This window comes from Elgaria multicarinata, chromosome 3, assembly GCF_023053635.1.
Source record: "Elgaria multicarinata webbii isolate HBS135686 ecotype San Diego chromosome 3, rElgMul1.1.pri, whole genome shotgun sequence".
In the NCBI taxonomy this organism is placed as follows: Eukaryota; Metazoa; Chordata; class Lepidosauria; order Squamata; family Anguidae; genus Elgaria; species Elgaria multicarinata.
The window spans coordinates 112,575,669-112,600,851 of record NC_086173.1 but is presented as its reverse complement, the minus strand read 5'-3'; the positions used below and the strand labels follow the sequence as shown (position 1 = coordinate 112,600,851).

Genomic DNA, 25,183 nt, shown 5'->3' with positions numbered 1-25,183 from the left:
GTTACAGCACACTACTTGCTTCAGAGAGACTTTTTCTGGTTCTGACAATAAATAAATGTTAAGTTGCCTTTTTGATGTAGCCCTGCTGACCACCCAAACTACAGAATGCAGTAACTTTCTGAAGGCATTTCCCCCTTAAAATATTAAATCCTGTCTTCTGAAAAAATTAAACCTGAGGTTATAAGCCACAATATATAGCTCCTTTTTTATTCTGAAAGGGCCAGGTTCTGTCTTGAGATATATATTCTGAGCTTCCATTGAAGCTAGTTAGTTCATCATAGGAAAGGAGTGTGATCATAAGATTTCTGAAAGACTGGGCCAAAGGTCCATCCAGTCTAGCATCTGCTTTCCAACTGGATGTCTCTGGGAAGCCCATAAGCGACCACTGTTGCTCTTGCTTTTCTTTCATTTATTTGTTACATTTATATCCTGCCTTTTCTTCCAAGTAGCCCAAGGCAGCATATATAATTCTCCTCCTTTCCATTTTATCCTTACAACAACCCTGTGAGGTACGTTAGGCCGAGAGTCAATGACTAGCTCAAAGATAGTCAGCTTCAGGACTGAGTGAGGATTTGAACCTGGCTCTCCTCAGTCCTAGTCCAATATTCTAACCGCTACACCACTTTTTCTTTCTTAATGGATTTTCTCTGTAAGAGGAAAGATGGAAGCAGCAGTGGGAAAACATGGGAGGGTTACACACTGATTTTGTCTGGACCCCCCCCCCTTGGTAAAATGTTGTGAACAAGGCAAGGTTATAGTGCTATAAAAGCGTTTTCTGGAACTACCCAGAGATTTGTTAAGGGCTCCACCACAGACTTAGAGCTCCATCAGATGAGCATTTTATTACACACTCATTGCTGGCACTCACAGATTTTCACACATCCCTCTCATGATGTTGTCTGCCTCCCATGCCCCTCCTGGCCTTCCTCACGCCACAAACAAACACCCCCAAGCTCCATTGCGTGTAATTTCCCTGCTTTCCCTCCACTTTTTTTACCTCCAATGTATAAGCAGAACAAGCTTATGGTTCCTTTCACGGATTGTTTGCTCTTCCACTCCACCCCACCCTTTCTTTCTCCCTCCAGTTCATTGGTTGCTCCTCCCCCTTTCACAAGACACATGCAAGCAGATCCTGTCAGCTGAGTACTTCAATCAACCAGACCACCTCTCTGCCCAGCAAAAATGGAACCACCTTTTAGTCTGGCTCTTTAGGGGCATCAAGGGACTACAATCCTGTCTCTGCAGAGATTTCAGCACTGTACAATTTTAAAAAACGTTCGAGCCTGGAATGCAAGGTTTGGGTTTTCTATTGAGGCTTGGAGTTGGCTGCCGGGAGAGACCGCTTTCCCCTGCCAAGACCTGATGCAATCCATTCAAGCCAACAGCAAGTCTCCCATCACAGCACACGCCCCCAACAAAGGAAAACGTGAGTACAGACTTTAGGCATTCTAGGAAAGTCTGGGGAAGAGGCGGGGTGTCAGCAGGACAGGCATGGTGTCATGTGAGTACCGTGCTGTAAATATGCACACCAGGCATGGTGAGAGTGCACTAAATTGCTGGTGTGATGGAGCTCTCACAAAGTCCGATATATTTTTAAACACAGAAGTTGCCACAATCTCCTGCTGTGTGCAGGAGAAGCAGAACAATTAGAATAGCTGACTGAATGGGAAGTAATGTGCAACGAAAACAGGGGCGGAGAAGTGATGGTAGGGAAGCATGATTTCCCTCCTCTGATGGAGCTCTTATTCTGGTCCCCTCCCTGAAATCAGAGGGCTTTTCACCAGCCTCATCAGTCTTTGATTTCAGGTGCTAGAAATCTTATCAGCCTAACCTACTTTTTAGAGTTGAAAGCTGATGCTTCTTTTACTATACCTCCTGGCTCCTTATGCTTGTAAATCATCCTCATAATTTACATCGAACACTTGGGATCAGCAGCTTGCCTTCGCTGCTTGTATAGTTGGCAATACACAGAAATAGCATCAAATGTAAAAATGGGAAGTTGTTATATTTTCTTCAAACACACGCAAACAGAACCCGTGAAACCATTTTTTTTAAAAAAACAACAACAACTTGGTTTTGCCGGCAAAGTTACAGAGAACAACTTTTGAAGTCTACAACAAAAAGGATCGAATATGTTTTTTTAATGTATAAACCGGACAGCTTCTGAGGTGCTGGAGAAGCTGATGGTATAGCCGGCTGGGGTCTGGAATAGATCCGTCTAAGCTTCTATTTCGGGGAGGCCAATTCGGCTCTGCGCTTGGTACACATCGAAAAGTACAAACAAGGGCAGACAAGCTGCCCAGGGAGGCGCAGGGGACTTTTCGGAGTCTTGAAATCCCGCGCGCCGAGGGCGGAACGAAAGGCGCGAGGGAGCCATTTCCGGCCGGCGGAGGGGGAAGATTGCACAACGGACTTGGTGCTGCTGTCTCGCCACCTCTTTTCTTCCTTCCCTTCGCCTCGGCTGCCGAGATCCCGAATCCAAGATGGAGTCTCTGAGTAAAGCGGGGCAGGAGATGAGCCTGGCGGCCTTAAAGCAGCACGACCCCTACATCACCAGCATCGCCGACGTGACCGGTCAGGTGGCCCTGTACCGCTTCAACCCCAAGGCCAACGAGTGGGTAAGTGGCCGGAGTGGGGCAGCTTTTCCATGCCGAGGCGGGCCCTTGTCAGCGCCGTCCGTATGTTCCCCCCACCCCTGCCGCCACCGCCTCCCAGTTCTCACACTGCTACCCCGCGCCCGAAGCCTCCTCTCCGAGTCAGTCACGCAGCGCCTCTTGCCTCGGCGGAAAGAGGCGCACAAGCACACCCACCCGTGGAGCGCCTCCATCCAACCTCTCACGCACCCCTGGATACAGGGGGAAGGGGCGCTCGTTCCTTCTCTCCCCCCACCCACACCCCGACTTACACCCCTGGCTGCCTGCACAGAAATGTTCCGCGGCGAGAAGAAAGTGGCTCAGTCCTGTCGGCGCCCCTGCTCAGAAACACGCCCACCTTCCTCGGCTTTCAAAGCAGGCAGCTCGTCTCCCAAGATACTGTGGGATTATAGTTAGTGTAGGGTTATAGTCAGTTTTAGCCTATAACGCGTTTAAACTATGCATAGTAAAGAGTAATTCTAAAATTGGGGGAGGGGGAGGGGGAATAACTGATAATGAACTTTTCCTACCCCTTCCCCCACTTATTTTTAAAGCTTGTGGTTGGCCAGTTCACAGGTCCTGCACACTGAATGGCTGCTGTTATAACTTAAGTGGGCGAATGCATTACTAAATACACATGCCAAATGCACACTTCATTTAAAATAAAAAGATAACTATGGTTTATGTACATAATATTGCTAAAGTTATTATGGCATATCTGTCTGTCTCTTATATACATCACAGAATATGTGATTAAAATTTATTTATTTATTTATTAAATTTATATACTGCCCCATAGCCGAAAATGCACTGCTTTTAATCTTACTAGCATCCTAGGGTGGGTCTTTGGACCTTTCTGTATCTTGTTGTCTTCTTCCACCCCATCCACCCCCTTCCCCATCTAAAATGGCATTTCAAATCTGCATTAGTCATAGCAGGTATGGAATCAGAGAATGGTGGCTAATGTGCCATTGAAGTTGATTGGGCACAGCTCTTCAGCTACAGGGGTCATAATTATATATTCTACAGGATCATAAAAACTGGATCAGAATTTCTTCCGAGCCAAGTAGGGTTATGTACAAATTCCAATACAATTTGTGCATAACCCTCATCCTTCCCCCTCATAGGCCAGGCCTGGCCCAATGTTACGGTTTTTCTTCCAATTTTTAGTTTGTGGAATTAGGTGTGCCTTAGTGTGCAGTAACTCAGGTTTGGTGAGAGAGACACAGGTTTTCATTCCTATTCAGCCATAAAGCTTGCTGAGCGGCTTTGGTTTCAGTCTAGCGCCTAACTCATCAAAATTCTTGTGGAAATAAAATAGATGGTTTGAAGAAAATACTACCCTAAGCCAGTATAGTGTAGTGGTTAGAGTGTTGGTCTGAGACTTGGGAGACCTGGGTTCTATTCCCCACATGGCCATGAAGCTCGCAGAGTGACTTCCACAGTGTTGTGAGGATAAAATATAGAAGAGGAAGATAATGAGTACCCCACCTTGGGCTCCTTGGAGGAAAGGCAGAATATAAGTAAATAATATAATATATAATAATAAATATAAATGTAACAAATAAATTAAAAATAAACTCCTTGGAGAAAAAAATGGGATTATTTACTGCATAGAGGGCTTCAACTTCAATATGTGCTAATCCACATATTTTAGAAGGGTCACTCCTGGGCTGGTGAAGGCTATGAAGTCTGTGCCTTCATAGACATGAAGTTCCCACTAAGTTCCCACTTAGGCATGAAATGTATCAGGAGTGGGGAAAGTATTTTTTGCTTCCAGGGACACTTCCTGCACTTTTGGTTGCATGTAGTAACACCCAAACAGGAATGTGACGGTTGTCATGCTAAAGTCCATTACTTGTTCAAGAAGAATGGCAGACTTCGGTCCCTTCTTAGGGTGGATCTATTGCCTGCTTCCTTTTCATCTGTTTAGGACCAAATCAAAAGTTGCTGTACTATATCTTTTAGCCCAGGGATAGGCAAACTGGTGCCCTCCTGATGTTTTGGACTACAAGTCCCATCAGCCCCAGCTAGATTGCCTAATCCTGGCATAGGCAAACTTGGCCCTGACTGTGCAGATAGGATAGAGTGGGCTAGTCCTGCTGCTCTCTATCTGCCCTTGCAGGGCACTTATGCAAACGTGCTGCAGGAAGTGACAACTCCAGCTGTATCCAACTTCTCCATTGATACTGCTGTTCTCAAAAAGCTACATTAATATAGGAATATAATGAATATATTAGAGAGAATTTATCAAAGTATAAAACAATTGTTTTCACGTAACTGCCTGCACAGTTGATCTTAGGATTGTGTCATTAGAAGCACATTGAGTGAGATAGTAGGCCCTTCTTCTCTATCTAAGTGGCCTAGGTGGGATCAGGATATCTGACAAACTTCTTCCTCCCCTATAAACCTAACCACATTCTTGGATCTTCAGTGGAGGCTCTACTCTGCATCTCCTTTTCAGAAACTAGGAGGGAGCCATGTGGGTCAGGGCCTTTTCTGCTGTCATGTCCAGGCTTTGAGGCTCTCTCCCCCAGGATGCCCCCACCCTCACTTCTGTCCTCTTGCTGTACAGTGAAAACGTTTTTGTTGTGGGGAGTCTATGGAGGTTAGTACGTTCCTTGATCTTCCTTCTGATTCGTTTTAATTTGTCTCTAGTGATCTGATATTTTGATTTGGTTTTGTTTTATTCATTTGTTTGTATGTGTATTGTAAGCTGTTTTCATGCTTATTGCAAGCAGAAAAAGCAGTCTACAAATTCCTAAAATTTTTATGCACAGGGTTTCAGTCCTAGACTTTATTTTTAAACTCTTTACCTTTTGAATCTCCTCGTGTTCCCCTCAAATGCACATTGTGCCTGCAATGAAATATATCTGAGAGATATATTGTGATCACTCATCTATTAATTCTAAAAACTTTAGTTTTGCCAATATGCTTCTATTTCAAACTCTAATATTAAAGTTTATAGCTTGGGGGCAGAATTCTGTATGATAGAGAAGTTTGTAGGCTTTAAAATCAATTTGAGTGACAATTTTGCAATGACCTGGAGAAAAACAGGCCTTGTATATTTATCCTATTTACCAATTGTATGGTGTTATTAATACTAAAAGGTCACTATCTATTCCTAAAATGTCTGAAGAAAGCATTAGAAACAAATGATTGAGGCTTCAATTTTTTAATGTTGTTTTAACATAACAATTATGTTCAAGTGACTTCAAAGTACATGTAGTTTAACACCCTAATACTAGCAAAATATCAAGCTTTTTGACATTATTCCGGTGCTGATGTTGGTATGTTCAATGCAAGCACTTTTTTGTCAGCTTGGTGAGTCTTAGGACTGAGCCATAACAGTTCTATCTTTTCCTATTCAAATAAATAGGACCCATTAACTGCACTGTAACTATAATTTCATTTAAATGTGAAACTTAATGCTGCAAATGCTTTAATGCCTAAATTAATTTATTGGTGTGATTTTCTATTGTCTAAATAGGAGAAGACTGACATTGAAGGTACCTTATTTGTCTATAAAAGGTAAGTTTGAATTAATCTTATTCTGAGGTGTCATCTTTGTATTAAAATATTATGCACTGCAAGCCTGTCTACTGTTTGAATAAAATATACCTTCTTAAATTTATGGTATTTTTTTTAAAAAAAGTGTAATACTATGTTTTTCTACATACATTTCTAAGAAAACAAATCTGAGAGGGTGTTTGGAGAAAAAATAGCTTTACAGAAAAAGGTTTAAGACCAACTTTGAATTCTAGGTACAGCTAGTTTGATATTAACAATCATGTATGTAATTATTTTTAAACTTTCTTGCCATTTCCTCTCTATTCTTTTTTGTAAACTAAAAAACCCTTCCAAACACATCGTCTTTCTTTAAAACGAAGATGCTCCAGCCCCTCAGTCACCTTAGATTATTCTTTCTGCACCTTCTCCAGAGATCATAGAATAGTAGAGTTGGAAGGGGCCTATAAGGCCATCGAGTCCAACCCCCTGCTCAATGCAGGAAAACAACCTTAAAGCACACAGATGGTTGTATGATACCCTTCTTGAGATGGGGCAACTAGTCCTGGACACTCTTATTTCTAACTAGTTTTTAGTATCTTGCTGCTTTTTAAAATTCTTTTCCAAGTAACTTTTTTCGCACTAACCTTGCCTCTTCTTTCTTAACTTTAGCTCTCCTTATTTTCCATTATATACCTGCCTGTGACTTCTACTCCAAATTTATCCTCCCCAGCTGCCTAAACATTTTGTGTTGTGCATTCTTCCTTGCTGGTGTCTATGCCTAGAATGATCTCCTCCAACAAACCCTCCCCAGACCCAATGTTTTCCGTGTAACCTTTTGCTTAAGATCTTGCTTCTTATCCCAGCCTTAACTATAGACTTAGTATGTGTAATAGCATTTGCTTATATTCGTCCCTTGTTGCCTTTTCCTCTACCTTCCCTTATGCCCTTTGTCTTTTCCCACCATCATTTAACATGCCATCTTTGTGCTGCAAGTAATGATAGAATCATATTTTAGAATAGAAGTTGTTCGTGTAAGTCTAGAGGTTTGTTCTTTAATATTCTTAATTTGACTTAAAGAGTTCAGCTACTGTCTACGTGAGTTGGCACTTTGTGGTTCATATGCAGAATTGAGTCATAAGTTGTTTTATTGTTTACAAATATGCAGGGGCTGTGCTTGCAATGTGCTTTTTCAATTGTAATGATTTCAGTTCTGTGTTGCCTCACTCGTTTGTATGTATATGTATTGCTACAGCCCCTTGAAGAAGGCCTAACAAAGCAAGAGCCCAAAACAGGCTTTTTTAACCGTAGATTTGTCCATATAGCATCCTGAGACTTTTCTTCCTTTTTTGTGAGGGATACGATCATCTTTAACTTTTTGGGAAATGTTTAGTGGATGGGTTGTTGATGTTGCTAAGATATGGGAATTGAAGGTTTAGTTGTATACAATGCAGTGTACACTTGTGGCTACCAAGAGTTGTGACCTGCGGGAGTAGCAGTTACTAAATGCCCATATTACTGAAGAAATTGAGTCTCTTGTTGTTTACTTAGACCTATAATAACTTGATCGATTCTTATAGCTGGATCTATTGTAGAGAAAGTGGCAAAGGTTATGATTTAATATGCTTGCTTTTTAACCACTCATCCTGAACTTGCTAGTCTCTTAATGTACTTTTTGGACATCTGTAGAGAATCTGGGCTGTCCTTGTGTACCTTATTTTATTTGTTTAATCAATTTCTTAGCTGCCTTTCAAGACCATAGTCTTCCTAAGGCAGCTTTCATGTCTTGGTGAGTACAGCATATGACAGCATCCATTTCTGATTTGCTGGATGGTTAGTAGAAGACTAGATGAGTGCTTTGTGGTCTGTACTGCCTTCCAGGCATATTTCTTTGTACTTAAATTTGGTTTCCATGGAACTACGTAGACATATTCAGTTGTAGAATTCAACTCTAACCTAACAGTTTTCTTAGTTACGCTTTAATGCTAGCTATGATTTTAAAACAGAGTTGTGAACCATTTGTTATCTTTTAGGCAACACGGAAAATATCAATACTTCATCAGTTTTCTTCACAACCTTTTTATATGTCTAGAGAAAATAAATAAAAAACTAAAATCTCTCCCTCCTTGTTTACACTGTTGTAATGCCTTTGGGCCTTCTATGCATGCTATTTACTGCTTTAATCATGACTTCAGTTGAATTTTAATTACTTTTGACATGCTAGCTCAGGGTGTTAGTCCATCTGTTATAATATATGCAAAAAACAAAGATGAAATAATGTATTGAAGTGACCTCTTCTGTATGGTTCACAATCCAATATTTTGTTGTCACTTAAGTCCTGATAACTTTATGTTAACTTAGCCTGAGTCATTTGTCCATTGTATTCCCAAGAAATTCCTTGAATATAATTGCATTCGCCAGGGGTTGCTAAACTATATTACGTTATTGAAAGGTAGATAACTAGTAACAATGTTTTTGGTATTTAGATGTGGAGATATGTTAAGATATATCTTGGGTTGGAGCAGAAGTACCCTTCTGCAAATAGAAGGCCTATTTCTGCATGCAGAAGGGCATTTCTTGACTTTGCAGAAGATCCTCGCCCAAGAAAAGAGAATGAAATCCAAAGGGGTGATTCTGTTTGTGAAAGATGTTGTACAATATCTTGCATGAGGTCTCAAAATGTGTACTAGCCCCAGGCATAGGAAAATCTCTTATTATTATTATTATTATTATTATTATTATTTATTTATTTATTTAGCACCATCAATGTACATGGTGCTGTACAGCGTAAAACAGTAAATAGCAAGACCCTGCCGCATAGGCTTACATTCTACTAAAATCATAGTAAAGCAATAAGGAGGGGAAGGGAATGCAAACAGGCACTGGGTAGGGAAAACAGGCACAGGGTAGGGTAAAACTAACAGTATAAAGTCCGAGCAACATCAAGTTTTAAAAGCTTTAGGAAAAAGAAAAGTTTTTAGCTGAGCTTTAAAAGTTGTGATTGAGCTTGTAGATCTCAAATGTTCTGGAAGAGTGTTCCAGGCGTAAGGGGCAGCAAGGTTTTGCACTAGGCCCTTGAATAATAGTTTATAGAACAGCACAAGACTTTCTTCCACTCACACACCTCTGGATCCAACTCCTTGGGTTTTCATTTCAGGGATTGCATGACATTCTGACTTCGCCAAACTATCATTATGAGATTATCAATTTTTTTGAAAGTCGGTTATTATGCATAATATACATGTACTCAGTTGCCTTGATTTTTCCTTTGAAATAACAGGTCTGCTTCACCTTATCATGGCTTTACAATTGTGAATCGACTGAACATGCACAACTTGGTTGAACCTGTAAACAAAGAATTAGAATTTCAGCTGCACGAACCCTTTCTGCTGTATAGAAATGCTAATTGTGAGTATAAACTTGAAGGTATTATTTAGGAGACACCATTTTTTTAACTGTGCTATTTAAACGGTAGAAGTATGACATAGCTGTTGTTAGGACTCTGACCAGAAGTTTCAGTTTATAGGGTGCCATCTTAAAGCTGTGTTCTATTCATACATATGCTGTTAAACAATGTGAATTCCATCAAATATAGTCCAGTAGACATTCTGTTTGAATATCTCCCCAGTCTCTCTGTCTCCACAATTCTAATCAATTGGCCTACAGGGAATACTGGTTCTCATCTGGTGTGTAGGAATGAGATGAAGTGGGGGAGATGGGTAATAAGTGGAGAGGCAGTGGTGTGTGGTTTGTATCCTTTAGAAATGTATCCTTCAAGGCACTACTGGACAGGACAAATTAGGGCTCACAGTTGGCTGGTCAAATTTCATTAAAATATTCAAAGAAGCCATGATGTTGATGATGCTTCAAGAATTGGCCTTCTGCTTATTTAGTACAGGTCCCTCTACAAATTGTCTTTGCTATTACTTTATTTCTGTTTTAGTTACCTTTAAAAAAGCAAAACAAATGGGGTATCTGGGCTGACCCTGGTGTTCCAGGATAAAATTTAGTCATACTTGACTAGCCAGAAAAATCAATGGGAGTTAAGTTAGTCTTGTCTAGAAGTCATAGGAAAAACACTTCAAAGTGGTTAGTGAGCACATTTAAACTATGGTTATGTAGCCACAATAGTTAGGAATGGTTCACACGACACACTAAGTCATGATTCACACAACATGCTAAGTCATGGTTCACACGACACACTAAGCCATTTATAGAGACCTTACTTAACATTAGCTGCAATCCTGTACACAATTACCTGGGTGTAAACCCTGTTGAACACAGTGAGATTTACTTCTAAGTAAACTTGCATACATAGGATTTCTTTAGCTTTTATTTTCAGCATTTCTATCCTAGCTTTCTATAAAAAAAAATATTAAAGCTGGGAAATGGATAGCCACAAATGATAAAACAGTATATACAAAATGATCAATTTTTAATAACTCTAGGATCACAAAGGATTGCACTGTTAGTTTGGTACAGGCCTATTTCTTTCATTCAAGACTTGGATGTGAGACTGAACAAAGGCCAGATTCACATGACCATTTTCTTGCCATCATTGGTAATGTTTGCAAATGTCTGGCAATGAATTTCCAAACAGAGGATGATTTCATGAATGGGCACAGTGTGTTATCTACCAACGTGAACATGGCAAGTCTGATCAGCCACTGTTCTCTCCTTGTCCCATCATGTTTAGCTGACAGAGTCAGGCATGTAGATGTTTAGCTACTTCATTACTTGTTTTAGCAAATTGGTGTATTGCCTGATAACAATAACAGTCAAATTATTCTTTAAATCTTTTTAAAAATCCAGTATCATTAATTTAACTTATCCAATCTGTCAGCCAAGTACTCATTAATTGTAGTTAAAAAGACACTTACAGTCCCTCCATGAGTATTCAGAAGTAAGTCCCATTGAGTTAATGGGGCTTACTTTAAGGTAAGTGAATATATGATTGCAGGCTAAGTTAACTTTAAAAGTCCTGGTATGAAATTCCCATGTTATTCATAATGTAGTGAATATTTTTGTGATACTGATAAAGTTTGGAATGATTTCTTTGACCGTTATACTAATTAAGGTGATAATCTGTAGTTATCAAGCCTCATAATGGGACGCAATATAATGCATCTCAATAAAACAACAACTGCAGATAAAAGGATTTCTAGTAACCACCCCATAAGGGACTTAAAATCTTAAGAATCCTGTGTTGAATCATTATTATAAATTCATACATGCAAATGTGATCTAAACAACATCAGTGCTCAGCTTTTTTAAAAAATGGAATAGTGTTGAACTTACCTCTAAAGGTCTTTAAGAAGTATGCTTCCAAATCGGTTTCATTCACAACTTTCCCTTTGTGTCTGATATCTCTGTCTTGATGTATAGAATTGATTTCCATGGTGTTAAGAGATGGATGTGGTAGACGATTCTGAAATGGGGAGAATGCCTGCACTTTTTCTCGTTCTTTTTGTTTTGAGTTCTGTTTGCCTTTTTTCCAGTTGGAATGCAGCAACAAAGATGTAGTCCTGCAAGGATGTGTGTAAAATGTTCTTACCTCTATTATAACAGCAGATTACATCCTAAATGCACATCTTTGTAGCCAGGCAATCTTATTTTTTTATAGTAAAAATATCAAAGTAGGTTCAGCAAATTGAGGAAGAGCCACCTGTGGATATCAGCAGTGGTGTCAGAATGGCATGTGTTTGATCATGGAAGGGAAATGGATCTTTAGTAACTGTCTTAACTCAGTCTTCTCAACCAAGATAAGAAGTGAGACTACTGTTGCTATTTCTGTAGAGAGAAATGGTAAAATTGCATTTAGGATTTTTATAATGGAGTTTAAATTGAGGGCAGCCAAGCATGTGGAATAATGTGGTGCACTAAGCTAATGTGTCAACAGAAGCCACTTGTTCTGTATTCTGTTGCAAAGTAGTTATCTCTATTCTGTCTTTGATAACTAGCTTTGTTTCGGGCAAATCCATTAGTACTTGGCTTTGATATCCAATTTAGACATATGTTTTCTCTCACCGTGCTGATAACTTCAGTGTAAAACAAAGGCTTTCCTGCCATATATGGTAATTATTTTTTCTTTCTCATTGTCCAGCATGCCTTTTCCCCATCTTTGGTAATCACCTTAAATTGTCAAGAACTATCATTCAGTGCTACACTAGCAGTAGATTCAGCATATTTTCTTGTTCTTGCAAATTTGTCATTGAGCAAGAAAATGTTTAAGGGGTCCCCATTTTCTAACTAGCTAATAAACATCTTGTTTTGGGGGACACAGCTCTGAACCAGTTTCCTTAATAGACATACTTTTATATTGCAAGGCTCCAACTTTTGTAATTGCAGTGGCCAAATGCTTCACCCTGTAATATTTCACAGTGCATAGGGCAGTATCCTGTTCGACACTACCACTAATGTAAATAATACACTAACCGAAAGGACCTATAGCACTACACCAATAGCGCTTGCCGGCACAAAGGATTTTCAGAATCTGAACCTAGGGGCAAGGAGGTAAGGGAAGGGTTTCTGTGGCATTTACACTATAATATAACTCTGTTATATAGTGATTTATAATATACTATAACTCTTAGTGTCCGTGGTCTGGTTATTTTAAATCAGTATACTATATTAAGCTCCTTTCTGTATCAGCTCCTTAGCTGATTCTTTCTGTCTCTCTAATTTGCCTCTGTACCAGCAGCATCACTACTTTTGCTGTTCCCAGGTGGTGTTTTTCTTGGTCCTTTTTTTCCTTCTCCCACCAGCCCCTTTGCTCCCTTCTCACGTATTCTCCTTCAGTCCCTGCATTTTGGCCCAATGTCTCCTTTGTCCTCCTTCCTTCCACTGCCCTGATTTCTGATCCCTAATCTCCTTCATCCTAAGGGTTTTTACCACTAGAATGCAGTTGTTTAGTTAAGAAGAAGACAAAGAAAGAATTCTAGCTGTCAGAATAAAAGGCTACCAGTATAGATTCCAGGAAAAGGAAAGACTTGCCATCTGCCAAACCTGGTTTCTTTCTTTCTTTCTTGCATTTATATACCACCCCATAGCTGAAACTCTCTGGGCGGTTCACGTCCTTTAGACACTTCCTTTTTCTCCCCCAAGTAAAGTATACATTTTAAATGTTCCTTCACAACTCTTGCACAAAATTGCCCTTTTGCATTAATGTTGTTAACCTCTGAGAGATCATTTTAACACCACTATCCTATTAACTGCCTCCTATGCAATAAAGTGGTTCAAAACATAATGGATTCATAATTAGACTGAAGTTTATGTAGTGCTTCCAAAGTTCTGTACTCATTTAAGTGTTCATTTATCTGATTTGCCTGTAATTAACCTGTTAGATTTGGAGCTTTGTACATACAACCTTATTATGGTGTAAGAATCATAGAATAGCAGAGTTGGAAGGGGCCTACAAGGCCATCGAGTCCAACCCCCTGCTCAATGCAGGAATCCACCCTAAAGCATCCCTGACAGTTGGTTGTCCAGCTGCCTCTTGAATGCCTCTAGTGTGGGAGAGCCCACAACCTCCCTAGGTAACTGATTCCATTGTCGTACTGCTCTAACAGTCAGGAAGTTTTTCCTGATGTCCAGCTGGAATCTGGCTTCCTTTAACTTGAGCCCATTATTCCATGTCCTGCACTCTAAAGCTTTTGCTTGGGGACATGTTTTTAATATTGTTTTTTATATCAAACTGTTCACCAGCAAAAACAATAACAAAACCAAACATCTGTTTTATTATTTGCTACTCCTCTATGAGTATTGACAATCACCTGGTATTTTTTATTTATTTATTTATTACATTTTTATACCGCCCAATAGCCGAAGCTCTTTGGGCGGTTCACAAAAATACCTGGTAGTATTACTCATTCTTGTATAAGTGATTTAAAGTAGAGAATCTATAGTCTAAGCACCCTGCTGCTTAAGGTTTCCATTGGTAATCATTTCAGTTTTAAAAAATAATTTAAACTTGTATTAACCAGTTCCTTTTTTAATATTTTCAAGTGTCAATTTACAGTATCTGGTTCTATGACAAGAATGACTGTCAACGAATAGCAAAACTCATGGCTAAGTAAGTACCACAGTTTTATCACAAGCTTATGTTATTCGTAACTTGATTTTATAGAAACTCATGGCAAAACAATGCCTTTAATAATCACACACACCTCTTGTGTACTTGAAAATCTTTTTATTTTTATTTTAGCAAACTGTTTAATTTTGTGTTTGGAGCAAAAATGCACAGGATGCAGTCCTATACCCACTTTCCTGGAAGAAAGCCCCATTAAACTCAGCAGGGCTTTTCATGGATGCATTTAGGACTTTGCTATTAATGTCATAGGCGTTCTCTTGCAATGCATTATTTTTTTAAAAAAGTGTGCTGAAAATTTTCATTTATACATAGCCAGATCACAAAACAAGGGTTTACCACAAACTGCTATGTTTTTACAGTGCTCTAGTAATATAAAACTCCTAAACAGGTGCAGTTTGTTACTCAAAATGTGTGATGAGTTTGAAAACTACTATCTGTCAAGAAACAGAATTACAAAAACACTCCAGATTCTGTACCCAGTTTCCGACTCTGGCTTCGAATCCAGGTTAACTGCAAACCCTGTTTAAAGCTAGCAGATAAGAATGGGGGGAACATAACAGCAGCTGTGCTGGATCAGCAAAAAGGCCTATCTAGTCAATCACTCTGTTTCTACACTGGCCAACCAGGTGCCTATGGGAAGCCCAGAAGCAGGACATAAGCCCAGTAGCAGCTTCCTGCTCGTGTTCCTCATCAACTGCTATTCAGAAATACTGCCTTTGATACAGGAGGTATCCCTAATGACTAGTAGGCACCTGATAGCCCTTTTCCTCCATGAAATTGTTTAATCCCTTTATAATCCCTCTGTGCAAGTTGGTGGCCATTGCTGCGTCTTGTGATAGCAAATTCCATATTGATTTCTAGTACAGCTGTGTAAAGACGTGGTTCCTTTTATCTCTTCTGAATCTCCCATCATTCAGCTTGAGATAGCGATAAAATGCGTTTCTATCTACTTCTAGCATATTTTGTTACAAGATCAGCACTTTCACATTTGAGTTCTTTATGACTTGGAGTTGGTGATAGTTAACTTTTAATTTGTCAATATGGTCTAGAACTCCATCTCTTATCACCACTATTTGTCTCAGTCCCTCAGATTCCCTTCCTGAAAATATCAATTCAGGCAAGGTTATCTACTCTTCGTTTTCTGAAATGGAGACAATGAAAAGAATGCATTGAGCTTTCTGCAATCTCCTTATCCTCCTTTAGTACTCCTTAACTGCCTTATCATCCAATACTTCAACTCTTCCCTAGCTACCTTCTGGGTTATGATGTGTTTTAAAAAAAAATTCTTGTTGGCCTTAATATTATTAACAATACGCTCCTCAAAATAGTAATTTTAAATTATTATTATTATTATTATTATTATTATTATTATTATTATTAATTCATTTTTATCCTACCTACTGTTCATCACTCGGAAAGCTTGCATGTGGAGTGGTATACAAATAAATAAATACTATTTTTTTGTAATCCCTATTATCTGCTTGCACAAACTTTTGTGCAAGTTTGTGTTCCTTTTTGTTCTCCTTGTTTGGGCAGGACTTCCATTTTCTGAAGGAAACCTTCTTGTTGGGCTTCCTTGGCAAATGCCTACTTACATCTGAATTAAATTTGATAGCACTGTGGTCACGGGGCACTAGTTAAGCCTGCCCACGCGCCAGCAGGATTAATTGCTAGCATGATCAGGAGCTAGTGGTTCTAAAACCAATCTTGGAAACAGGCAAAAATGCTTTTTGAGATCAGGCCAAGTCAGCGCAGCTTGCAGAAGGAAGCTCAGCCAACCTCCTCTTGATCTGTAAAAGCATTTCTGCTTGTTTTCAAGGTTGCTTTTAGAATCACTAGCTTTTTATGCTCAAGTGGTGGGTCCTGCTAGCACAACAGATCAAGCTGCTGCACAGTGGCAATATTGGATACTGCCCACAGTTTCCAATCAGTTCAACAACACTCTCATCTTGCAATAGGTCCTGAGCACCACTTGTTCTAGGCCACAGTGTAGGATATCTAGAAATATTACTTCTTTGCCTAGATGAAACATGCATTTATCCATCCTATGTGAGGGTAATTCAGGTCACCCATTACTACAACGCTTTTTCCTTTGTATGCCTGCCTGATTTCATTTTCCATCTCAAGAGCGCCCTGAGTTTCCTGGTTACTGGGGTGGGGGATACCTTGAGCACCATTTTCTTGTTGGAAAAACAGAGTATAATCATAATAATGATCCTAGTATTAAATTACATTTGGTCCTGGTCCTGTCACCCACAGTGATTCTTTGACAGAGTCTGCTCCTTTTGATGTTTGTAGTTTTTGACACTATGTTTTAAACTTTTGATGTTTATAGCTTTTGACGTATAGAGCTGTGCCACCCCAGTGTGTGTGCTGGAGAGAGAATGAGTTGATGGAAAGGAGCTCATGATCCCATGATTGGCTCCCAACCCCTTAACCATAGATGTTAACATTATAGCTGCACTGATCCACTGATACAGAATCAAAGTAATATCTGAATAATACAAATTAAGAACCTTCATGCAATCCTTTAACATAAGTTAGCAGCTCTTCATGCAGAATTGGTGGCTTCATTGCACCGTATGCACAACAGGCCCTACTAATACCTAGTGTAAATAAAGTTAAATCTCCAAAGATAATACACACTCGGCTTTGGCCTCAAACAACTGAATCAGCAAAGCTTTTAGACCTTTGAGAATGGCCCACTCTCAGCCCTCTCCAGGGAATTTAATGTTTTTTGTATGGTTTTCAGTTTCTGTGAGCTTTTCATTCTAGACTGGGAAAACATTAATGAAATTATGGAGCTAGCAATGCATACTATAAGAAGTTAATTAGTCCTGGCAGCCTTTATGTAGTGAAGATATGGAATGATTGACATCTGCTGTGATTGTTATGATATCACCTTTTGGCTTTCCCATCAGCTCTGTTATGTAGCTTGATGCTTTTGATATGACATTTCCTGTTCTTGAGGCTCAACTGTGCTTCCACGGCAGTCTCTTAAGACTGCACCCCCTGCCTCCTCATAGAGCAGCTTCCATGATCTCCTCCCTTCCACACCCCTGGGACCCCACCCCCTTTTCTCCCTCTCCGCGCTCTGTTTCCAAGTGCGGAAACATAGACAGCTCAGCGAGTACTGCACTGATACGAGGGGGCATGAGCAGTGGTTCTGGGCTCTTAAGGTCGCAGCCCTGATCACCTGAAAAATATTAATTATAACTTTGAAACTGCCAAGCTTGCCTAATGGGGTATTTGCACTTGGCATCCATTCATTGTTACTATTAAATTTATCCACCCCACATCATTGATAAAAGCTTAAGGAATAATAAAATGTGTTGGTCTTTAAGATTCTGCAGGACTCTTCATCTGTGTTGGATGATGTATGTTGCTACACTGTATAACACATTCTAACCATGTGCAGTTTTTTCTTCTACTCTGTAATAGAGTGGTACAGGAGGAAACACAGAGATCCCAGCAAGTGTTGCAAGATAGAAGAAGTATCAGCAGAATTAATGGGTGCACTGATATCCTAGAGATGCTTAGTAAAGCCAAAGTTGAATATGAACGGGTAAGGAAAGTGTGTGTGTGTGTGTGTGTGTGTGTTACAAATCTGAGATTGGGCTGTCATTGCATTTTTTTCTATGTATTTGATTGGGAGCCTAACTCTCTAAACTTTTTTTAGTTTGTTTAGAACTGTGTTGGATAGTTAACCCTCAGTGATTACTTGCTCAATGCATTCATTCTCCTTTCAGCATATGAGCTCCTTTTTCTAACGGTAGGCACTGGCAAAATGGGCCCTTTTTTACTTGTGTCTCTGAGAATAAATGATATCAAGATTTCCATCAGTGTATTGCTTTGTGCTACTGTACATAATTAGGCTTTTTCAAATGAATTTTAATATCAGGTACTGTCTTTCTGGAAGTTATCACAAAAGTCAATGGATGTGTTACTTATGCTGCATACTGTTACTCAAAGTTTGTGTTTCTTCTTTATAAACTTGATCACATTGCTAATAGTCCAGGAGAAGTTGGCAGCAATCAAATTCTCAATACTTCTGTATTCCTTAGTGAGTATAGCACAACCTCACATTCTCTAGAAGCTTTTCTTACAAACTTTTATGTTACAGTGCAGTCGCTTTTCTTTCTCCTTACCCAAACTCACTGAGCGAAGTAGAATGAGCAGTGAATCATCATCATTGGGGAATGCATTGCACTCTTGAAATGCTTGAGGGGATGTTGAATCATGAGGCAAAAGTCCAAGGGCTTTGAGCTACCCTAGAACAGCAATTTTAGGCACACTGATGTTTATCCAACCTAGAATGACTTGCTGCAACTTATAAAAACAAAAAACCTACCATGTCTTGTAAAATGTTAAGATATGGTGCAGTCTGTTTTAGCTCTAATAGTAGCGGCTGAAAATGTCACTGTTCTCCTTACAGTTACATTTGCCAGTTTGCTTTCCTTGTGAAGTGGAGGCATAGTTTATGTATGTAAAACATACAGGTGTGTGTTACCCTCAGTGTTATATGACTAATCAATTTAAACTCATTTTTAATATCTTTCTCCCTATGGTAATATGTCCATATAATGTAGAATTGTTACGTTTTTCCTGCATGGCCAACACGAATCCATTACTGCCAAAGTTCTCAAACTCTTCAGTAATACTTCCCCAAGCATGTCATCCATGGTGGGATGCCCAGTCCTTAAGAAATGTGGGCACTGCTAACTCGTTGGCTTCAATGCAGATGATCCACTGTGTTGTTCTGCAAAATGAAATCCTCTCGCAGAATGGATTTCCCCTCCCCCATGCCTGCCATCTGCTCTGGAATCGCATTGAGCAAGTGGACAACATTGGATCCGTGCCTTTTCCTGGCTGCACTGCCAACTCCTGCCTATCTTGTTCCTTCTCTCCCTCCTTGTTAAATAATCTAACAGAACTGGAGCCAGGTAGGACTAGAGCTGCTTTCCCCAAACTGGTGCCCTCACATTAGCTCCAGCCAGCATGGCCAATGGTCAGGAATGCTAAGAGTTATAGGCCAAAACATCTGGAGAGCACCAGGTTGAGGATGGCTGAACTAGTGCTATTGAGGAGGCAAGAAGGAAGTATTTCGTTAAGAAGAAAACGGGATTAAAGGAAATAGAATTGGCAAGGACAATGGCAAATCACTAGAGCCGGATGGTTTGGAAGGGAAATAGCTCAGTTTGATAGAGCACATGCTGTGCATGCGGAAGGTCTCAGATTCAATCTCTGGCTTCTCCAGGTAGAGCGAGGAAAAAGAATCTCACCTGAAACCCTGGAGAGCTGCTGCCTTGTCAGTGTTGACAGTACTGGATTAATTGGACCAGTGGTCTGACTTGGTGTAAGGCAGCTTCCTATGTCCTCAGCTGATTGGTATAAGCAACATTGACTTGCATGGCCCTAAGCACCTAGTCAGATAATGAGGCATAAGAGACAGGTGCTTTTCCACCAGCACTAGTTGGCTTCTAGTTTTCCACTAGTTGGCTTCTAGTTTTGTACTCCATAAAGCCAGGAAAGATCCAGTCATGAGCTATCGGCCCATGTCTTTAATCAACGTGGATTCCAATTTTGACAGTAGCCATTGGCTAGTGGATGTAACTAGTCATACCCACTTCAGTATACCATACACAAGTAGGCTTTTTCCGTAAGTGTCTGTATGTCTGTTGGTAGATGTATTTAGATGTGGTAGTTCATTGCCAAGAAATGACAAAAGAAGCGACAGCAGCAGTAGTCCTTTTACATTTTCCTGTGAAGTCATTTGACAATTATTTGGAAATTTCTGAGAACTGTTGTCCAACCTTTTGGCCTGCCCCCCCCCCCCTAGTATTCATTAGTTTGATATATATTCTTTGTGACATTTAATTCCCAAGTCAAAGGAAATGGTGCTTGGTCACAGCCGTTACATGGCAGGGATGTATCCTCTTCCCTTTGTTCCCTTTTCTAACCTATGTCTGGAGCCACTGACTTGTGCCTTTCAAAATTCTGATACAATAAAAGGATTAAATTTTGAGATCACAAATTGGCCTTATACATGGATGATGTGCATAGTTTTGTCTTCAATCCAACTGAAACACTTCCTGCTTTGATAGATCTGATCCAAGACTTTAGCCATATAGCAGGCTATTCTATCAAATCAGATTTCATGCTGTTAAAAGTGACATTTAACTGTATCCCAAGAACCTCACTTTTCTAGGAATTATGGTACCAAAAAGCTTCCTGACAGCTGAACGCTACAAAACCTCTGGGGTAAAATAGATGTGATTTGAAACATACTACAAGGATTGCAAATACTTGGATCTACCTATCTGGTTCCCTGTTTCTGAATTGCTTATTATTTGGGCCACCCAATTATCCTTGAAGGGCTTCATTGTCAGCACTAGAGTTGATCCCTGCAGACATGCCAAACTAACTTTGTGGCATTACCCAAACTTGAGAATAGATAGAAAGACTTTTATGTGGAGGGACTGGGCAGCTTTTTAGGTTATGACTTTGGATTAATTTTTGGTTAGATATGGTGAATTCAAATAATTTCATAATCTGCAAGAAGAATTTGGCTGACCAAATAAGTCACATTGTCAGTTTCTGCAACTTAAACATCTGCTCACATCTATTTTTGGACCAGCTGCTTGTGCAGCATCTGTGCCCCCAAATCTCCTGGAAGACTTAGTTGGCTTGCCGGGTTTGCTGAAACTGTCAGCCTGTTTGTATCAGTGGTTCTCACGCAGAATTAAGGAAGACATATCTTATCTCCATAAGGAGTGGAATAGGGAATTAAAGTGTCCCATTCTGGTCTGCAGCATTCCTGGCTATCAAAACGTCCTCCGTCAACCTGACATGTGTCTCATTCAATGAAAGCTAGTATTCCGAAATTATTGGATGCCATAGAGGCTCTACTGCAAATTGTTATCCCCCAATGTGGGGTGGAAATTGGGTCCCTCATTCATATGATGTGGAGTTGCTCATTTATAACCTCTTTTTCGGGTAAAGTTTTGATAATTTAATATTGAAAAACTTACCGTATTGTAAAGACGTGAATGTTTTATTAAAACATGAAGAACCCACAGCCAGGCCATGAACTATACTCCATGTGTGCAATAGGAATGGCTAAACGACTCCGACATTCAAAAGAGAATTCAGCACCTTTTATATAACAATGTATTAATGATTTGCGCTCCTTGTTCCTATTTGAGTTGGCTGTGCATTGATGTGAGTGTAAGGGAAACAATGACTAGATAAATGGGAAAGCATCTGTCACAGATCTACAGAAAATGAACGCATCTCAAGATGCTGGAAAATGTAACTGTTTTTTTCAGTAAAGCCCAACGTGTTTCGGCCTTGATGTTTTTAGATGTCTTCTTCAAGGGTAGGTTTAAAATTGCCTTCTGAGAACTCAGAGTGATATATCTCTTCAACTCACAAGCTGGCAGGTTCCCCCTTTTGTGTGTGCATGCTTTATTTATATGGGGTTTTGTGAATTTATCACAAATGCAATTAAACTGTGTGTGTGTGTGTGTGTGTGTGTGTGTGTGTGTGTGTGTGTGTGTACCTAAAAGAAGAATAAGATGTGGGGACGTGGTGGTGGGGAAGCCATTTCATTGGCTTGAATCTGAAGAAGCCCTTTTCTGAATGCAAGAGTTTCTTCCATTTGTGGGGATGGAGGCTCCCATTCACGAGATTCCCTCATGGGAATAGAGGCTCCAGTGGATGCTCTCATTCATGAGATTTTTCATGATTTCCCCTATAGCCTCTTTTGTCACTTGTCATGCTGTACCGGAGGGTCATTGAACCCTCCGGAGCAGATTGTCAGGGGCGCTCCATCCGTGAAAATTCACGAGCAGAACTATGCTCATAGGATTTCTCAATCCAATGTAATAACTTTGAGAAAGAGTACATTATTGCTGCCTCTGCATATTAGGAAGAGGGAAAAGCTTCCCCTTTAAAGGTCTGCTTGCCATTTTGTTAAAGATACAGGGGCTGCCTGAAAATTATTTGACAACCTTAAAAATATGACCCACTCTAGAAAATCTGCCTGCTTGTCTGACTTGTAAAGTTGTCATAAGCCAGGTTTCTATCTAAATCTGCTTGCCCTCTTCTCCTTTTTCTAGAGGGCTAATATAAGTCATCAGGACAGGTTGAATTAAATGAACTGATTAAAATGTATACACCACTCTATACGCTCAGGGAAGCTTGCATTCATTATACAGCCTCTGCAGTCTGTGGGAGGCAGAAGCTCATCAGATTCCACATGTCTCCCATATTTTGCATAACTCCTCCAGCTATTAAAATATTCCCTAAGCCGCAGCTATCTTCCTTGGTCGTCAAAGATGATGCTCAGTTTCTAAACATGCAGAACTGAAAGATAAAGGAAGCAACGTCTGTCTAATAATAGGTGGATTTAAAAGGCAAGTTTCAGAACTAAACTATTTCTGGTATAGATTGTTCGTGCTTGATATTATTTAATAGTAGATGCTTCCTGCTCTTGCATCATGTTGCTTTTATTAATCCCTCTGTCAATTATCTAGGCCCACTTCACTTAATAATTATAGATGAATTTGCATTTTAGTATTTAAGAAAAGAGAATCTGCCTAGTTCATTCGAGATGGATCATAAAGTAATCCTGCTGTGCAGCCCAGATGAGATTGCCAGAGTCAGCATGAGAAGGGGCAGAGTGGGAGTGAGAAAAGAGATTTGTGAAGGCCTGAGTGATTTAATCGAGGATTCTAAATCGGCTTAATCCTTCAAGTACTCTCCACATCCAGGCGATATGTGAAAATGAATGATTTGGTTATATTTTTCTTAATGGTTAGTGGGTGGATTTTTTTTATATAGTTAACATTTTTTTCCTCTCCCAAAACAAGATAATGCTGTCGTAGCCTGACATTACACAAAATCATTATATTTTAGGATTACATTTGTAAGCAACAAAATTGTTGAGGAATTTAAGCCCAAACAATTAACCACATTGAAAGCTCTGGAAACTACTTAAGTGGGGGGAGACACTTCAGCATGAGTGTTTGTGTCAATCCATATGCAGTGCATTTAAATCTGTAAATGAAAATAAAGCAAAGACTCCGCTTTATCCATATATTCAGGAAGCGCATGAACATATATTTAGAAAGCTCATATAAATGGGAGTGAATTGGTAACTTCCCATTTGCTAGTAAACTGTGCAATTGCTGCAGTTGGCTTAGTTTCTCTGCATTGATTGTTAGCTTCTGATGCTCATACTTGGGAATGATGGTTTCCCCAACAGTAGCAAATCCTGTCAAATTTAGCTGTGCTAAAACGAATGCCTCATAAATGTCACTCTCAGAAGATTTAAAGTGGCAGGTCTCTTGAACCATGGAGCTGAATCATCATTTCATTTTAGTGCTGTTAAGTACATTTGCCTAATGCCTGGAAACACAGTGGGCACAGGCTAATTGTATAACCCTTCTATGCACACCTTGGTATGTTCATTGGACTGAGGTTCTGTCTGTCCTCCATTCACACAAATGGCATTGGTCGTGCATTCTTAACAGCTTGAAGCTGAATGATGCTAGCCTTGCTCTCCATTAAGTCATGCCTCCAGCCTGCACTATTGTGTCTCATAACATGAGCAGGGTTATCAATTGATTGTGCAGTGTGATGGCATGGCATTTTATTGGTGGCACCGTATGAAAAGCTTGGTGCGGTGAGAACAAGGCAGAGAGCTTTCTGGTAAGCTTCTAGAGAGTTGTGAAAGTGTTAACATTAATCATAACCAGCTCATCCAGGCTGAACTGGAATTAGAGATATTAATGCATTTTATTTTCTAGAATCAGAAGAGCGACTTAATCTGTGGGACACAACAAAGTGCAAATCCTAGAAGGACTGAAAGTACAGAGACTTCAGAGCATGGATCATCAGCGTTACAAATGCAAGACCATGTATGTCCAACTGAAGCCAGAGTACTATGACATTGATTCACGGTTTTGTTACCTTCATAGCATGTTCTTACAATTGGAACATCATGTTCCTATTTTCATTCTAAATGCGTAGATCAGCTCTGTGTTGAACCATGAGCTGATCTACACCTGCAGAATAATCACATGCCACATCTCTGTTGGGACTACATTATCTCGGGTGGAGCATTCCATGATTACCCTGCTGCTTTGTGTCCTTAACCACCACCCCCTGTAAAAAAAGAAGACACAATCCATTTGAAAGTGGGCTAGACTAGAACCTTTCTCTCCCATGGTGCTTTAAGACTGGAAAGGAGAATGGGAAAGCCTTGCATGCAGCTTCCATTGTAAGTTAAACATGGGAAATCTATCTGGCCAGTACAAGTGGCCCTGGCCCTGCTGTTAGTTGCCCTTCTGGTAATAGAGAAAACACCTAGGGATAACTACAGGCCATCACCTGTGCACAACAGCATGTCTAGTTTAATAACATGCTTGGTAACTTGGGATCATTGATTTTATGTGAGATGGTATAATGGACGACATTGGCTGAGAAGTACATTGGATATTATATAGCTTATTAACTAAGCTAGGCCTTGGCCAAGAAATGAAACAGAGATCCAAGTAATAAATGATAAAAAAAAAAAATGGGTAGCAGAAAAGAACGCCATGAGCATATCTTGTAGGATTACTGTGAGAACTTGTGCCTGCTAGTAGTACCACCTAGTGGAAAAAAGACAGTGATGCACAAGTTAATCTTCGAAAATTGCCTAGAAATGGGGCTTCAGGGCTGTTTTGCCTTAATTGAACACCTCTTGAGATGATGATAATGATGATTTTGCAGGGGACAGATCGACAAGGCGGTTGTTAGATGCTTCAGTTTTAAAATTGATGAATTTAGTAAGAGGTGGTCTCATCAGCCTCTTAGGCTCTTAATGTGGATTGGGAAGCATAGTTCCAGTCACTAGTTTTCAACAGGAGATTGAAACTAAGTCATCACTGAAGGATTCTAAAGCATT

The 25,183-nt window shown here is 39.9% G+C and overlaps 1 protein-coding gene across 1 annotated transcript in view; it reads left to right on the top strand.

Annotated features, from left to right (window-relative positions):
• Positions 1–2,455: 2,455 nt before the first annotated feature.
• DCP1A (decapping mRNA 1A) overlaps positions 2,456–25,183 on the top strand; it is a 35,386-nt gene continuing 12,658 nt past the window's right edge. Inside the window, exons 1-6 of the mRNA XM_063121271.1 lie at positions 2,456–2,618; positions 6,124–6,164; positions 9,421–9,548; positions 14,145–14,211; positions 17,671–17,794; positions 24,042–24,152. Of these exons, the coding sequence (XP_062977341.1) occupies positions 2,484–2,618; positions 6,124–6,164; positions 9,421–9,548; positions 14,145–14,211; positions 17,671–17,794; positions 24,042–24,152 (606 nt within the window). The 5' untranslated portion in view covers positions 2,456–2,483. The remainder of the gene's footprint in view (positions 2,619–6,123; positions 6,165–9,420; positions 9,549–14,144; positions 14,212–17,670; positions 17,795–24,041; positions 24,153–25,183) is intronic.